The sequence below is a fragment of the Mustela putorius genome, unplaced genomic scaffold (assembly GCF_011764305.1).
Source record: "Mustela putorius furo isolate JIRA1106 unplaced genomic scaffold, ASM1176430v1.1 tig00003962_pilon_pilon_pilon, whole genome shotgun sequence".
NCBI classification, from domain to species: domain Eukaryota; kingdom Metazoa; phylum Chordata; class Mammalia; order Carnivora; family Mustelidae; genus Mustela; species Mustela putorius.
The window spans coordinates 18687324-18704651 of NW_025422106.1; the positions used below are offsets into that span (position 1 = coordinate 18687324).

The following is a 17328-nucleotide window of genomic DNA, read 5'->3' on the forward strand; positions in this document are numbered from 1 at the left end:
TGAATCCATCTGTTAGCCATCCTAACAGAGGTACACTTATTTTGGCATTACATTCAGAAAAGATTCTAATCCATTAACAGCAAAAAGCTATTACTGCATGCACCTAAGCTTCTAGAAGTCTGCACCTGAAAAGCTTCTGAGGTCCACGCAGTACTGCAGTCTCAAAAATGATCAGAGGGAAATGAATGGGTCTGGCACTAGGCTCTAAACTTCATCAGCAGTGAAGAGGAAATACTAAGGTTTACATTTTAAATATCTAAGACATCTAACATGTAGTGACACCAAGGGCATGGAAAGGTGACACAATATAAAGATTTCATATCCACTATGTAATGACTCATATGTATTGAAGTTTTTCTCTCAACTTAAGCACTAACATACAATTCTATATATATTGTCCAGTTTTTAAACATGCAGCTAAGGAACATCCTACAATTCAAAGACAGAATCCAAAGATATATCAAAACTGCATTGGTAACTATGAATTTTATTATGTGGACATCTACTGTGGCATGCATCTGTACAAACCTTTCAGGCAGTGGTCCACAGCTGGGTTATGAATAAAAAGGCGTAAGTTTTTCTCTCATTTTATTACAATGAAGTTTAACAGTACAGAAAAGTCACATGACCTTGGTGGGTCAGATTTCTTAAACCCTGCAACATGAGGAACTCTAAATACATTAAATATTGTTATACATTCAGACTTCCAATGTACAGGTCTCGGTAACAGTTACAGCCCTCACCAAGCTAGGTTGGGGACGTGAAGTCCAACAGCATCTGAAATGCTGTGAAGGCATAACTTTACAAATAGCAATGTAAGCTTACAGAACTTGCCTTTATTAAGGTGGTATGTTCATGTAATTCCAGCGCCTTCACAATATAACGAACCAAATTTACTATACTTCACTTCTAAAAACCTAGATGAAACATGAAAAAGAAGCCATACAGTATAAATTGCAACTTCAGGAAAAGTTCCTGCTTTATTATTCCAAATAATTTTTCCCATGTAAAATAAATGTCCAATAGTTCCTGGTATGTGGGAAGATAATGTTTGTTAAAGTCACAATGAAGCCTTATTGACGGAAGCTTGGCTATATAAACAGCACAAGTTGAGAAAAGGTTTAATCTCCAAACCTATTAGACTGGATGAAGTAAGATCAGTAACGGCCACCTTGCGACATTACAGGAGGTCTCATTCCCATCGGAGGTCGAGGAGGCCCACCTTGGTAAGGGGGCACCATTGGCGGTCCCTGCCCATATGGTGGCATACCACCAGGAAGGTAACCTGGCATGCCTTGATGATGACCACCATACTGACCTAAAAAACAGATTTAAAACACAAAAAATAGATTGAGTTGGTTTGTGCATTATGCTGTTAAATGCAATGTATTCTGCAAATAAATTTGTGTATACTCAGAAAATCCACTTAATACAGTAAATACAATAAACATAAACACAATGAATGTAAAAAAAAATACCATGAGGCGGCATTGGGGGTCTCATTCCTTGTTGCTGTGGGATGCCTGGCTGTGGTGGCATCATACCTCCAATAGGTCCAACTGGTGGATTACCAATGGGAGCCTGTCCTGGTCGAGGAAGATTACGTTGATATTTAGGTAACTGTGCCCTTCTCTCTTCCTACAAATAAATATGATCACAATGTTCAAGATTTGAATACAGAGAGTCATTAATCATAAAAGATAATCACCCAAAATATTACAGAGTAACTTTGTAAAAATGTACCCTTATTTCCCAACCATTATTTTTGCTCCACAAACTAGTCCAACTGCTTAAAATCTCAATACCTCAAGAAAACCTCAACTATTTTTATATTTGAAAAATGGCTAATAACTTTCCAGGAATTAAATACTGCCTACATAAGAAAATCTCTAGTGAAGAAAGTGGATAGGCTTTAAAGGATCTGTGTATCCTACCTCACACTTATCCATTTCATCATTTACAAATTTATGTGTAACCGAAATGATTTTTCAGAGTTAAGAACCCAACTTACTGTCTTCTTTTAAATATAGTCTGGGTGTAGGGAAAAGCGTGTGTCTAAGATCAAAACACACAATATTCACTTTATTTTGTGGTTCTTAAAAAACCAGAATGAAAACCACACAGTAAGCATTAGATCAGATTACAAAACCACTGGTGTACAAATTAATACTTTAAGAGGAATCGTTACTACAATGGTATTCAAACTATGCCAGTAAAAACCTGTAAAAAACTTACCAGTGATATATCCTCATCTGGGTGGATCAACTTACTGGTTGCACTGGTTGTCGTAAGTGTAGCAGGCTTACTTGTTATTGAAGCCGCTGGTTTAGCTGCAGTGCTATTTGTTGTACTAGTGGTTGAAGCTGTAGACTGTGTATAAGCAGGGAATGTAGGCTTTGGGGGTTCTGTAGTTGTTGCAGGGGTACTATTTAAGGGCTTGAAATCTGTACCAACAGGTCCTTGGACAGCTGCCTGAGCCTGGAAAACACAATCTTTCATTAAGGAAACTTCAAAACCCAAGCTGAATGTATCTATTATAGTTAACCTAAAAGTGAGATACTAACATTCAATAAAGGACCAAACTTTAAATGAAATTAAAACAAAGTTAACATAATTAAAATGCCAAAACATCAAGATAATATGTAAAAATATCAAAAGACCCTGGAGTCCAAGTCACATCCAAGACTCAGCAGTGGAAACAAGACTGCATATAACTTCAAAGATATTATCTACCTTTATCACCAAAATTTACTTGCTTTACAAAGCTTTGTATTTATTTCAAACTAATGAACTACATTGTATTGGAATATTGTGTTCTACTCTATTCTAAATTAGTTGTTCAATCAATCTACTAAGCACCTCAAAAAAAAAAAAAAGAAATTACAAAATTCAAATAAATTTAGTTACTAAGCAGAGCATAAACAGTATCAGTGGTGACACATTAAAGATGTCCCTTCAGAGATCTCTTTATACAGATAATACAGTGTCCTCCCAATTAACAATGGCTAGGTGATTACCATGGACAAAAGGGCTTAGTAGGATCTTTTAAGCATAAAGTTACCAGTAATAAATGTGTTACTTGTCATAATTCCAAACATCTGAAACATGAACACTAGGCCAACTTAAGAACCAAATGCAGAGTACTATATTTCCTTACATTGTATGTGATGCATTAGATTCAATAGCATAAATCAAAAAAGCTTAATCATGCATCAGGCTAACCAGTGGCTACTATAACGCATTTACTGCTTACATGCTTAATTTTAACCCTTTAGAACCATAGGAGTTTGGAGTACATTTTTTTCTATTAGTATGAGTTCAAATTTTGAAATACCATTGATATTTGTACCATTAACTTTAAAAAAATTAAACATAGTGTATTTTTTGGGGGAAAAGATTTAGTTTTAAAGTAGGGTCCAAAGGGTTAAGTTTATAAAGCCATTTAACAATTTTAAACTGCAACTTCCTGCGTACTTGTGCTGTGCTAGGAAACAGAGCTTTAGAAGATGCAGACAGACTTTCTGAATTGGATGAAGCTGTACTTGAGCTTGTTACAGGTGTCCCCATCTGTAGCATAAAAGAAAGGAAACAATGAAAAGTCTCCAAACAAATGGGTGAAAATAAGCCATGTGGTAGACTTTTAGTATTAGATTGCATTTTTATAAATGCAAAATATAATGCAATCAAATCTGACTTATTTCAAGAGGCAGGCAGTTAATGCATTTACAATAAACAAAGTGACAGTATGAGCCTCAAAAAAAATTTTTTTTAATTCTACACCAATAAACCTAGTTAACCAGTTTCTTTCCTAAAACTGGGATGTGTTTTTGCACTGATTTTGAAAAATGATACCTTCAATCGAGAATAAAGATGCATTACTACGGACACTTCATTCCAATTCTCTATCAATGACTCCACAAGATCTTTACCAAAAGCTTGACATTTCTCAGTAAATAAAATCCCCACCCACCTCAAAAACACAAGATATATGCTTACAGGGGACTTTAAAAGTAAAGCTTTTATTTTCGCCAACTATAAACAGAAAAAAATTGAGGGAAAAAACCTCTATGGGATAATGGTAAAGTGAAAAATAACACACATCCTGATCTTAATTCTGAATCAATTAAATATTTCTATTTAACTTTGAATATAACGAGGGAAAAAAATAGAGAAAGTAACAACCATTACACACATTCTATATATATATACTTATGTATGTAAATATATATCAAAAAAACAAAAACATCTTTAGTTTCTGAGTTCTAAAAAACACAAGTTCAGTGGGAAAGATTAAGTCTAACTAGGTCAAATGATGCCCCTCCTGCAAAAGTGTAGCATTGTCATCAACAAATGATTTGCTAAGGTCTTAGGATTTTCTCCTTTGACTTTGGTTTCATTCCACTCATAGTTCAAGAGGACATAAGAGGACCTCTAAACATAATCATGTATTTAAGTACCCAGAAATTAAAGCTTTCATTTCTGTCTAAAGCTAAGAATAACCAGAGTTCATAAGCTATGAAAAAATTAGCATACTACATTATCTGGCTCTAGTCAATGTGTGCAAACATGGAAGAGAACAGGACACTTCTCTGTATTTAATTATATTAAAAAGATTAGAAACAAAAAACAAGCCTAATGACAACCTCAAGAATTTCTATAAACGACTACACTTTACCTTTAAATCTAAGTGCACTCCTTTTCAGGAATTTCACCTTACCTGCCCAGCACTGGGGAAAAGAGGCTTAGTAACTGGAGGCTGTGGAGCAGGAACTGTTGCTGTTGGTGCAGGTGGTCTATTAAGAATGCCTGGCGCTGAAACAGCCTGTGCCTGAGTCATTGGAGGAATTCCAGGACGGGGAACAGGAGGGGGCATACCTACAGAGAAGAAATGTTGGGAAGACAGGGCATGTCAAAACATTTAAGTTCAGAAAAAATTTTTTCCCAAAACTGTTAAAATATACCATATTAAAAATGCTTCTGGGGGGCGGTGGGGCGCCTGGGTGGCTCAGTTGGTTAAGCCTCTGCCTTTGGCTCAGGTCATAATCCCAGGGTCCAGGGATGGAGCCCCACATCAGGCTCTCTGCTCAGCGGGGAGTCTGCTTCTCCCCTCTCTCTGCCTGCCTCTCTGCCTACTTGTGATCTCTCTCTCTCTCTCTCTCTGTGTCAAGTAAATAAATAAATAATCTTTTTAAAAAAATGCTTCTAGGGGCACCTAGGTGGCTCAGTTGGTTGGGCCTCTTGACTCTTATTTCAGTTCAGATCATGGAATCAAGCCCCGTATCAAGATCCGTGCTGGGTGTGGAGTCTGCTTGAGATTCTCTTTCCCTCTCCCTCTACTCTCCCAGACTCATGGGGTCTTCTCTAAAAAAATAAAAAATAAAATCAAGGGGCGCCTGGGTGGCTTGGTCAGTTGAGTATCTGCCTTCAGCTCAGGTCCTGATCTCAGGGTCCTAAAATCCAGCCCCAGATCAGGTTCCCCACTCAAGAGAGGGTTTCCTTAAAAAAAAAAAAAAAAAGAGAGAGAGAGAGAGAGAGAGGGTTTCCTTCTCCCTCTCCCCCAAATCAATAAAATCTTGAAAAATAAGAATAAATAAATAAATAACACTTCTCTACTACAAAATTACTGATAAACTGGTCAATTCAATGAAGTCTTGAGTAACCTAGGCATTTGCCTCAACCTTTCTATTCCTTTGGGTATTTCAGAACTCCAGGAAGTAAAAGATAATACCGGAGATTCTATATATGCAGAAAGTAGCAATTAAGCTTACTAATATTACTGATTTGGCTAACTTTTTGAAACACAAAAGAGAATTACTGCAATCATCCAACAGCTGGATGCTTTCTGAACTCAAATTCAAATTACTGTAAAAACACTGATAGGTCATATACTCACAAAAAATTTTCTAGAAAACTAAGTTGTCCCTGAAAACACTTTATTTAAAGATTTTCTTTCTCTTTTTTTTTTTTTTTTTTTTTTTTTTTATTTATTTATTTGACAGAGAGATCACAAGGAGGCAGAGAGGCAGGCAGAGAGAGAGAGAGGAAAAAGCAGGCTCCTCACCAAGCAGAGAGCCCGATGCGGGACTCGATCCCAGGGCCCTGAGATCATGACCCGAGCTGAAGGCAGAGGTTTAACCCACTGAGCCACCCAGGCACCCAAGATTTTATTTTATTTTTTTTTTTTTTTAAAGATTTTATTTATTTATTTGACAGAGAGAAATCACGAGTAGACGGAGAGGCAGGCAGAGAGAGAGAGGGAAGCAGGCTCCCTGCTGAGCAGAGAGCCCGATGCGGGACTCGATCCCAGGATCCCGAGATCATGACCTGAGCCGAAGGCAGCGGCTTAACCCACTGAGCCACCCAGGCGCCCCAGATTTTATTTTTCTTAAGTAAATTCTACAGCCAATACAGGGCTCAAGCTTAAAACTTGAGATCAAAAATTGGCTGCATGCTCTACTGACTGAGACAGCCAGGCGCCTCTCCTTTAAGCACTTGAAATAAAATTTCCTGGGGCGCCTGGGTGGCTCAGTGTGTTAAAGCCTCTGCCTTCAACTCAGGTCATGATCCCAGGGTCCGGGTGTCGAGCCCCACATCAGGCTCTTTGCTCAGCAGGGAGCCTCCTTCCTCTCTCTCTGTGCCTGCCTCTCTGTCTACTTGTGATCTAGGTCAAAAAAATAAATAAATAAAATCTTTAAAAAAAGAGAGAGAGAAATAAAATTTCCTAAAATCCATCATGAGTGCATTCTTCAAACTTCCTCAACATAACTTTGCCTAAGTATCTCAGAAATAACATATGTGGAACTACGGTCTATAAATTAATGGTTGCACTGGCAATGATGCAAATTTTACTGCTGCCTTATTTTTCCTGTTCCTTTTACAACTATCAATAAAGCTGCTGTGGACTGCAAAAAAGGTTAGCAAAGAAGAATATTTAAAAACACATGGGTTCTTGGTATCACCAGCCACTGAAGCCACCACTTTTCTTTCTGTTGAATGAGACAATAAATGACTACATTTTTAAAATATGGCATGACAGGTTTCTCCATTACTTGCCAAAAGTCTCCGTTATTCATCTATAATATTTCTAACAAATACTACCCCTCAGGGCGCCTGGGTGGCTCAGTCAGTTAAGCACCTCCCTTCAGCTCGGGTCATGATCCCAGGGCCCTGGGATCGAGCCCCACATCAGGCTCCCTGCTTGGCAGGGAGCCTGCTTCTCCCTCTCCCTCTGCTATTCCCCCTGCTTATATGCTCTCTCTCTCAAATGAATAAAATCTTTAAAACAACAACAAACCCACAAATTCAACACATCTTAGGTATTATGAGCTTTGGTACAAAGGTTCTGTGACTCATTCTGAGTGCTTTGAAACCTGTGTATTATCCATTTCAAGACTCAAAAAACCGCCATGGTCCATTCCAACACTTCTCCAAGTAATTTCAAAGTGAAATCAGCAAACTATGGTAATTATAAATTACAACTGCACTAAAATCCACAAACCTATTCTTCAAAAGAGAAAAATAAAGCATGCCAATCATATTAAAAGGAAACCATCTACGTTTCATACCTGGCGGCATACCAGGCATCAGAGGTGGTATTCCTGGTCCAGGTGGCATCATTCCACCCATTGGCATCATTCTATTAGAAAGCAAATTTTAAGAAACAAACCAAGTTAATTAATAGTATAAAACATCAGAAAATATTTTGGCTAAAGCCTGAAACAACAGATAAGACTTGAATTTGACCTTTAATACTGAAATAAATCAAGCTGAAAGAATATACAACACTAAAACAATTCTATCAAAATAAACCTTCTAAAACCCAGCAATTTCTTGGGTTTGCCAGTAAAATAAGGAAAAAAAAATCAGTCTTTGCTGACAAATCATTTTCATACATTTAAAGTCACTAAAAACAATTATACCCTCCTTAATACATAAAAGAGGCCTCATCTAAAATATGTGTAATTAGAAATCAAAATCACCTTTTGTCTCACTTGAAAATATCCATACAGAATGTAAATTTTAAAAAATTATTTTGGAGTCATCAGATTTTTCAAAAGGAAAATACTGAATGTACACTGTGGAGTAAAGATTTTTTTTTTCTTTTGGAGGGTTACAAAAAATAAAAAACCAAAAACACTACCACCAAAATTAAAGAGAGTCAAAAGTAAACTCACACAATTGCCTAATTTCTATTTGTAATAGCTACCTAACACTAAACCATGACTTAAAAACATAACCCACATTTATTTTCTTTCCCCTAAAACAGCTCACCTTCACATAAAAATATTCAATTCACTTAAAACAATTCCAAGTTTGTGAATTCTTAAATGAGAACTTTATCAAAAAGTAAATTTCTTTATACAGATTTCATTGTAAGAAAACTGAATTACTTCCATAATAACAAAGCATGTAATTTTTGAAAAGAGTATCTATTCTTTCTTGACTAACAGCGCCCCTCCCTTTTTTTAAACTAAATTCCATTACTTTAGCAGTTTGGGGAAAAAGAGCTACATTTAAAAAATGCTTTTTATATGGGTCTATTACAATTTCCTCACAGATGTTTTATTTCCCTCCATTAAGAGACCTGTGTCAACCAGCTTGCACATTTTAGAAGTTTTAGTGAGGAAGGTTAGAATATTTCTGAAGTCAATTGAATAGATACCATTAAACACATAAAAAAAAATGACATTATGATTATACCTCCTGAATTACATTATGAATGAGATGCTTACATGTTTTCACCGCAAAATGACTGGGTGTATTTTCTCTGATGATGCAATCTGTGAAAATGTATGACAAAATCAAAATCTAACTGTGATTTTCAAAATACAGTGGGAAAGTGTATTGTATACCTCTCACATCCAACAATATTTAAGTAAAAGTGATAGGCACGAGCACCTCATATTCATTTTAGTTCTTGATGATTTGACAAATAAAATCATTTACAGAGTTTGCTTCTTGTCACAACTACAAAGTGTCATGGACAGTTCTGAATCTTAGAAATACAAATCTACACCAACTACTTTAATTACATCAGATGCAATTGAAGCAGATGGCTGCCTACAAACATCCTAAAACCCAAAAATCGATTCTCTTCAGAGACAAATCTATATTCCTTTAATTGATTGGTAGACCCCTTTATTTGACTAGTTTAGTATTTATGGAGCCCATATCTTTTAGCGGGGGGGTGGGGGTGGGGGGGGGCAAAGTAACATTTTAAAATTCATATAACACCCAAGCTGAAAAAGATCATTACTAGGCATAAGCCCACAAGTCAATTAAAAGTTCTCTTACCCAGGTGGCATGCCTGGCATAACTGGTGGCATTCCTGGCATCAGAGGAGGAACACCTGGCATTAATGGAGGTATGCCTATAAATAAGAATTTCAACAATAATAAAAAAAATCACAAATATTGAAATGGTAAGAGAAAGATTTTAATACTTCTACATCACATCCATAAAGTCCTTCCTTAAAATGCTAATTTTAAGAAATCTTATGTAATACCTGGAGGCATTCCTGGGGCTCCCGGAACTGGTGGCAGTCCTGGCTGTGCCATTGGAGGGATATAGCCTTGTTGAGGTTGAACAGGCTGTGGCTGAAATGAAGTTGAAGCTGCAGAGTCATCATCATCATATTCATCAGAATCATCTTGTTGCTTCTTTTTTTGACTCTCTGCTAAAAAAAGTTTTAATTAGTTTTTCCCATAAAGTAAAAAAAAAAGAAAAACTCAGCATGTCTGACATTCAACATTTAAAAAAATAATTTAAGGGCAGCTGGGTGGCTTGGTCCATTAAGAGTCTGCCTTCTGCTCAGGTCATAATCCCAAGGTCCTGGCCGCATCCGGCTTCCTGCTCAGAAGGAAGTCTGCTTCTCCCTCTGCCCCTCCTGCTTGCTGTCTCTCAAAAAATATCTTTTAAAAATAATAATAATTATTTCAATCCAATTAGCTCATGAGATTTTTCTTACCAAAAAAAAAAAAAACCCCACAATACTGTTTTTACTCTTCAAATTGGTTTCCAATCCACGTTAAATAAGAAGGTTAACATACTTTCCCTATTCTATGACAGGTAAAAGTATTTTTCCTAAATCAGTTTTATTTAAAAAAATTACTTTCTATTCCATCCATAAAGATAAACTATAACAAAGAGGTGTGACCTCTCCTCGATGCTTCTTAAAACAAAGTTTCAGGGCACCTGGCTGGAACCTGTAAGTAGAATATGTGACTCTAGAACTTGGGGTCTTGCAATCAAGCTCCACATCGGGTGAAGAGCTTACTTAATAAAAACAAACAAATGAAAAAACTCATGGGGATCCCCCATGGTGGCTCGCTCAATTGAGTGTCTGACTGTTTCAGCTGAGGTCATGATCCCAGGGTCCTGGGACTGAGCCCCAAGTGTAGGCTCCCCACTCAGTGAAGAGTCGAGATTCTCTCTTCCTCTGCTCCCCACCAGCTTTGCTCACTCTCTCTCTTCCTCCCTCTCAAAAATAAATGGTAAACCTTAAAGACATAAAGTAAAAGAGTTGACTGTAGCTCAATCAAGTAAACATCCAACTCTTAGTTTCAGCTCAGGTGACAATCTCAGGATTGTGAGATCAAGCCAGGGTGGTTAACACAGAGTCTGCCTGAGATTCCCTCTCTCTTCCCCTCTGCCCCTCCCCTTGCCTGAACGTGATCTCTCACAATAAATAAAATCTTAAAAATAAAGGAATTTCATAGGTGGTTAATAACTTCCACTATCTGGATAATGATCACAAATTCCAAGACAAATAACAGCACTAAAAAAATATTTTACTATTAGTAGTTATACAATCAAATCGTAACAAGCAATCTTTGTTTTCAAAAATCTCAACACTTGCTAATTCCACCTGTAATCACATATATACAAATCAAATACACAACTTCAAACATTAAGACATAAGAAATAAAACTCAAAATTGGGAGTTTTGAATAAATCTAACATCCACTATTAACTCTGTATGTCAAATTATTAATACTCTCATTAGTGAAGCTCAATTAAGAAAAAACAAAGATCTAAGCATTTACCTTGTGTTTTCTGTTCAAGAAGTCGTCTTCTTTCATCCATATCTTTTTCTGGAATACCTTCCATACCATATATTTCCAATTCAATGTCTGTTCTCCCAGGTATTGCATTTGGTACAGCATCTATTGTCTCTTTATGCACCTAACATTAAAACAAACTTCCATTAGATAGACTAAAGTGCTCATAAAGTCCTTTAAGAGTAATCTGAAATTACTTAGCAAACACTCACTATATAATGGTTAAGCATAACTGGCTCTATAGTGAGACTATCTGGACTCAATCCTGTTTTGCTGCTCACTAACTAGGTATGTGGATTAGGCAAATCATTTAAGATTACTCCACCCATAGTACCTAACACACCTAGGATCATTTTTAGGATTAAATAAAACACAATGAATATAAATTATCACTTGGCAGGACGTCTAACACATAGTAAGGACTCAATAAATATTAATTTAAGCTTACTATGTAATCTTACTTGCTTGAAGTATCAGCAATGAACTAGTAATTCCACTCAAATCAGAGAAGTTTCAAGTCTGACAAATAAAACTTATAGGAAACAGTCCTCTTTTATCAAGAATTAAAATTTCCAAGAATGGATCTTGAGACAAGCCTGTAGTTACGAATTATAAAAGTGACACTTACAGTTAGCATTACCCGTAACTAAGGAGTTACCTGAGACACTTAACACTGCACAGCAGTGAACCCGTCATTATCCTAAACTTATTTGGTAGATCACAAAGAGGAGGAAGTGCTATTATAAAACACTGGAAATCTACAATTTTTTTCCACTATGGTTTTTGCTAGAACAGATGTTTCCAACCCTCAAACATGGGTCTCTCTTGCCAATATGGTAAAATTCCTGTCAGTCTCAGTTTCTTCAAGCCACTTGCATTCACTTAGGCTAAAAAATGTCAATGTATTCTTGCCCAGACTATCAGCATCACCTGAAAACTTATCAGAAACACAAATTCTCAGTATACTCTCTATCCCATCAGAAACTCCTGGGTAAGGCCAGCAATGTGTGCTTTAACAAGCCCTCCAGGTGATTCTGAGGCATGCTCAAAAGCTTGAGAATCCCTGATTTAGGTTAATAATGACTTGGACATACTTGTCCATACTCAATTTTCCTTTCCTCCCAAGACACTTTCATGTAAGAATAGAAAGGCAAGGAAGGTCAAGGAAGCTAAGTTTTTTTTTTTTTTAAGATTTTATTTATTTTTTTATTTAACAGACAGAGGTCACAAGTAGGCAGAGAGAGAGGAGGAAGCAGGGTCCCCGCTGAGCAGGGAGCCAGATTCGGGGCTCGATCCCAGGACCTGGGACCATGACCCGAGCCAAAAGCAGAGGCTTTAACCCACGGAGCCATCCAGGTACCCCAAGGAAGCTAAGTATTTTCTTCTCAGATATGTATCTCAAAGATTTTAAACAGCGACATGCAAAATCAAATTCAAAAATTGTAATTTTTTATAAATTTTTAACCACTGTTCCTCACTGTGATGAAAAGATCCACGAATAAAGCTACTCAACAAGCAACTTAATCACCGTTTTCTAAGTTTTTTGGAATGTTACTATTCTTGACAAATGTAGATGAATTAATTCACGTTTTCCCCCCAAAATAAAATTACATTCACATACACAGTAACTATTCTTTGTTCTACTTCTAAATGATAATGCCAAGAATAAACATTTCAAAAGCTGTTGCTAAGAAAGGAAAAAGAACATGATTTACCTAACTACCTCACAATATCCCAGCCAGAATTAAATTTCTTAAAATCCTGCCTAGAAGTTGGTATGGTCTTGGCTGAAAAGACAAGAGAAAGCACTGATATGAACCAACTAAATTATTAATGTCTTAGGTTTACCACCTATAAAATTGGAGGCTGTATCTGATCAAACTGCCATGCCTATCTCACAGGTTGCTACACAACTACACTAGGACTACAAAAATAGAAGCACTTAGTCCATTAAAAATGTTACTGAAATAATTTCTCAACTAATCTCTTTCTAGTTCCATTCCATTTTTCTGCTCTTGTATAGTACAACTCTTCAAAGAGTCCCTCTACCTCCTTTTCTTTTGAAAGCACTCCAATTGAGCTTTCATCCCCATCGTTCTAGGAAATCATTCAATCTCAGTCCTCTTCTTCCTTGACCTACCACCAGCATTTGACTCAGTTAAATAACTTACTCCTTGGAACATTTCATTTGGTTTTCAGGACACTATTTTCTTGGATTCCCTACCCTTTCAATGTCCCTGAATGGTTTACTTTAATCTTCCAACCTTTAACTGCTGGGAGTGGCCTAAGGTAGAGTCCTTGCACCTCTTTTTTATCTATATTCTATTCCCTAAGGAAAAAGGACATCTAATATTATGAGTTAAATAAAATAGTTGTCCTTACAGGGTATCCTTCCAAACTTCTATCTCCAGCTCCCACCTCTCTGAACTCCAGGACTGTAGACACAACCAACTCCTTATAGGACATCTCCATCTGGATATTCAACAGACCTTGTCAAAATTAACCTAACACCAACATGATGTCCTCATCTCTAAGCCTATTCTTCCAGCAGCTTTCTACATCTCAGTACATGGTAACCCGTATCTCACAGATCAAATGCCTTCAGATCATCTGTAACTCCTCACTTTATTATACTCTGCATCAAATCCACCAGCAAATTCTGGTCTCTGCCACCCTCACCTCTTGCCTGGAATACTCTAGTCACCCTAAGTGCTCTCACTGCACTCTGCAGCCTGTCTAATCTCAAGTCTACTGGCCAGGACAATTCTTTAAAAAAAAAAAAAAAAAAAAAGAAAGAAAAAAAAAAAGTGCATCAGCATGCTCTCCTTCTACTCAAACCTCCCATTTCATTCAGAATCGAAGAAAATGTCCTACAGTAAGCCCTCCTATATAAAAAACATTGCTACTCTTTCCTTCTTCCTTCAATACAGGAGTATGTTCCTATATGTGAGGGTCTTTCATTCGCTGTTCCATGGCTCTTTCACTTCCTTTCAGATCTCTGTTCAGATGTCAGTTTCTCATCCAGGCCTCTCTCCATCTTGTGGCCCTCCCTATACCTCCTCCTACCTAGTTTTAGTCTTCTCCATCACTTATTGAAAAACTAAGTATTTACAGTTTATTTTCTTCCACAACACGAATCTAAACTCCACAATGGTGACTTTTTCTTCACAGCTGTATACTTAGTGCCTAAAACACTGTCTAACACAATACCCTCTCACAGGAACTTTTTGTGAGAAATAGTAGTATTCTGTATCGAAACTACCCAATACAACAGTCATCCACCAGCCACACGTGACTGAACACTGGAAATGTGGCTATAACATGACTGACATATTAAATTTTTAATTTTTAAATTACCCCTTAAAAAAAAAAAAAGGCTTATTTCAGAGATAGAGAGCAAGAAAGCAGGGGGAGGTGCAGCAGGCTCACCACTGAGCAGGGAGCCCAATGCGAGACTGAAATCCCAGGACCCTGGGGATCATGACCTGAGCAAAGGCAGGTGCTTAATCAATTGGGCCAGCCAGGTGCCCCTAGGAGTCTTTTAAGTAGCCACATGTAACTAGTGATTGCCACAGTGGAAAACTGTGGGTCTAGCATGTAGCAAAATCTAAAATATTTTTGAATTAATATTAAATTATTGTTATTGTTATATAATTGGAACGGAAAATATCAATATAAACTTATTTTCTTTTATAAACTTATTTTCAAACTTGGGGAAACAACATCTTATTTTAATTTACCTCCCTGCCTCCTACCAACAGTAGTTTCCAATGAATAAGGATTTGCTCAGCTCTCATCTCTCTAGGGTCCAATTAGGCAAAAATTCAGGCAGCTCTAGGATTGGCAAAAGTAGAAAAAATAACGTTGAATAAGACATAAAGGCACTTACTAGATCTTTAAAAATATAAATTGCAAAGCTTTCCCTACCTAGCAGTGAAAAAACTCAAGAAACCCCAAAATTATCTAATGAAACACAACGTTACCATTCCAAAAGAGGTCCAGGGAATAAAAGAAGTAAACCTATCCTCAGGCAACATATTATAACAAATCCTTCAACGGCAGTAGTAATGGTAGCTAATTATGTGTTAATTCTCATAGGATTAGAACTGGTCAGACTGACCACAGAATTGAAATCACTGATCCTTGTTCTCTAACCCAAGTACAGATACTTTGGGACCTCAATTTGTCACCAATCTAACCTAGGATAAGAAATACTATCAATAATTCAAAAATAAACATCAGCAACATAAATTTTCCTTAAACATTGAAAAACACAATTATTTATCTTCTTAATGGCTAAAAACAGTGTTTTTTTTAAAGCTGACTAACCACATCTGATCTTTCTCAGTAAACAAAACCCTACAGCTGTCAAAGAGAAATTCAAAAAATTTTTTCACATGGTTTAAGTAAGGGGGTAAAAATTAAATTAGAAAAAATAAAAAATGAAAAAATAAATCCTTACCTGCATGCAATGAATAGCTAAGCCAGGTCCTGTGTACAACTTCTTATGACATATATGGCATTTAAAATGTTTTGCTTTTTGGTGTTGTATAAGAATCTTCTCATCATCAAAATCTCTATTACAATACCTGATCAATGTTGTTAAGGTACAAAACCAGCATAATTTTGACGCTGCTTATAATAAAATCTGTCATACATTAGAGAACAGGAGGAAGAATATTAAAATGTAAAAACAGCTAAAACCAAAAATATAATTTATACAAACTTTGTTTCTGGTATTTACTATATAATTCGGAATTATCTTGCCATGTACTTCTACTCTTTAAAGTTTCCCAGAAATCCATAATCTCTCTCCACCATCTCTAAATGAACACATCTCAGTAATCAGCAATATACTTTTGTCAAATTCTTGCATTTAAAAGAGATTTAAGTGAAAAGGACTTTTTTCTTCATTATTTCAACATTTGAAATGCACACTGTAGACTGGACAGTTCAATGTAAAAAAAAAAAAAAAAACCAACCCAAGTTTATGACGGGACTGAATTTCAAAATAGAAATCATTAAGTAGACGAACAAAAATAACTGAAATATTAAAAATCTACTTAATATCTGGAATTTGAGAATATACTATTTAGATCCAAAAATAAGCTCATAACGAATAAGAACATATCCCTATGAAGTTGTTTGCAACTCCTTCTAAATTTATGTTGCCATAGAGTGTATTTAAACTCACAAATCACATTAATAAGACTGAGAATTTTTATCTCACTCGTCAGATTTTCCTAAATGCATATTTAAGAAAATTAGTGACCATCTTCCAATTAGCATGGAAATAAACGCAATTCTGTAACAGATCGTTTTTTAGTACAAAACAGTTAAGCAAAACCAATTTCATCGTAAAGTGTACTAGCGTTTCCGGAAAAAGTATTTAAAAAGACGCCACGTTTTAGTAAGCAATAGGAAGCTTTTTTTTTTTTTTTTTAAGACTTACAAAGCCAGGTAACAGACGAAAAACTCCACCCTTTAAGAGAACGCTTCTTGAAGATTAAGGCGCCAGTGGGTGAGACGCGGAAACTAGTTCCCCCAAACCCCGGTCAAAAAAAAAGGGGGGGGGGGAGGGGGGTGTTTCGAAACCGGGGTTGACGAACACAAGCCTTTACTAAGCCATCGAATCTACAATAAAACGGGCAAAGTGGGTGAGAGACTCCGAAGCTCTCCCCTAATCTTCCATAGACTCAATCGGCGTATTATACTCGAAGAAAGTCCCTTTGTTGAATCGTCACCAAAACAACGGAGTGTGGCCCAACAGCCTTAGGGAACACTGTCCTTGGTGGAGGGGTCCAAGCCGCCTCCCAGCGGTTGGGTCCACGAGCGCACCAAATCAAGAACCTCCTGAGTCACGGAGTCCCACGACCCCCAACTGCCGGAGAGCCTGTCGCCCTAGGAACTTCATTTTCTGCGAAGTAGTCCCAAATCCGGCTCCGGGCCATCCAGCCACCCACCTCGAGGCCTAGATCCCAGACACTCTCCGCCACAGGCCAGAGCAAGGCCGCCCAGTCCCAGTCACCGCCAACCGGCGCCCCCGCTCGGCCTCGACTTCAAACCGGTAAAGGATATCAGCACCACGGCTTCAGCTGCTTCTTCTTCTTGCGACCCATAACCGCGCTCTACCGACAAAGTATAAGGGGGGGAAAAACAAGCAAGAAAAACGAGGCAAATACCGCTCACTCTCCCGACCCAACGGCCACCACCGCGTCCCACAGGAAACAGACACAAAATGGCCGACGCCCTCGTTCGCCGCTCTGCT

At 37.3% G+C, this 17328-nt stretch overlaps 1 protein-coding gene across 6 annotated transcripts; it reads right to left on the reverse strand.

The window, feature by feature from the left end:
- Positions 1–467: 467 nt before the first annotated feature.
- Positions 468–17328, reverse strand: ZNF207 (zinc finger protein 207). 6 transcript variants are annotated; one of them, XM_004747074.3, is made up of 12 exons: positions 17139–17328; positions 15523–15649; positions 11046–11184; positions 9506–9676; positions 9295–9370; positions 8733–8780; positions 7566–7636; positions 4718–4875; positions 3475–3567; positions 2236–2478; positions 1479–1638; positions 468–1318 (listed from the first exon to the last, which is right to left on the reverse strand). In XM_004747074.3, exons 1-12 carry the CDS (start codon positions 17177–17179, stop codon positions 1158–1160), a joined length of 1488 nt encoding a protein of 495 aa, XP_004747131.1. In that variant the 5' UTR covers positions 17180–17328; the 3' UTR covers positions 468–1157. The 6 variants fall into 6 exon arrangements, with proteins under 6 accessions (XP_004747131.1, XP_012909036.1, XP_044926283.1 ...); XM_013053582.2 differs by having other exon boundaries at positions 9506–9673; positions 17139–17327; XM_045070348.1 differs by lacking the exon at positions 8733–8780 and having other exon boundaries at positions 9506–9673.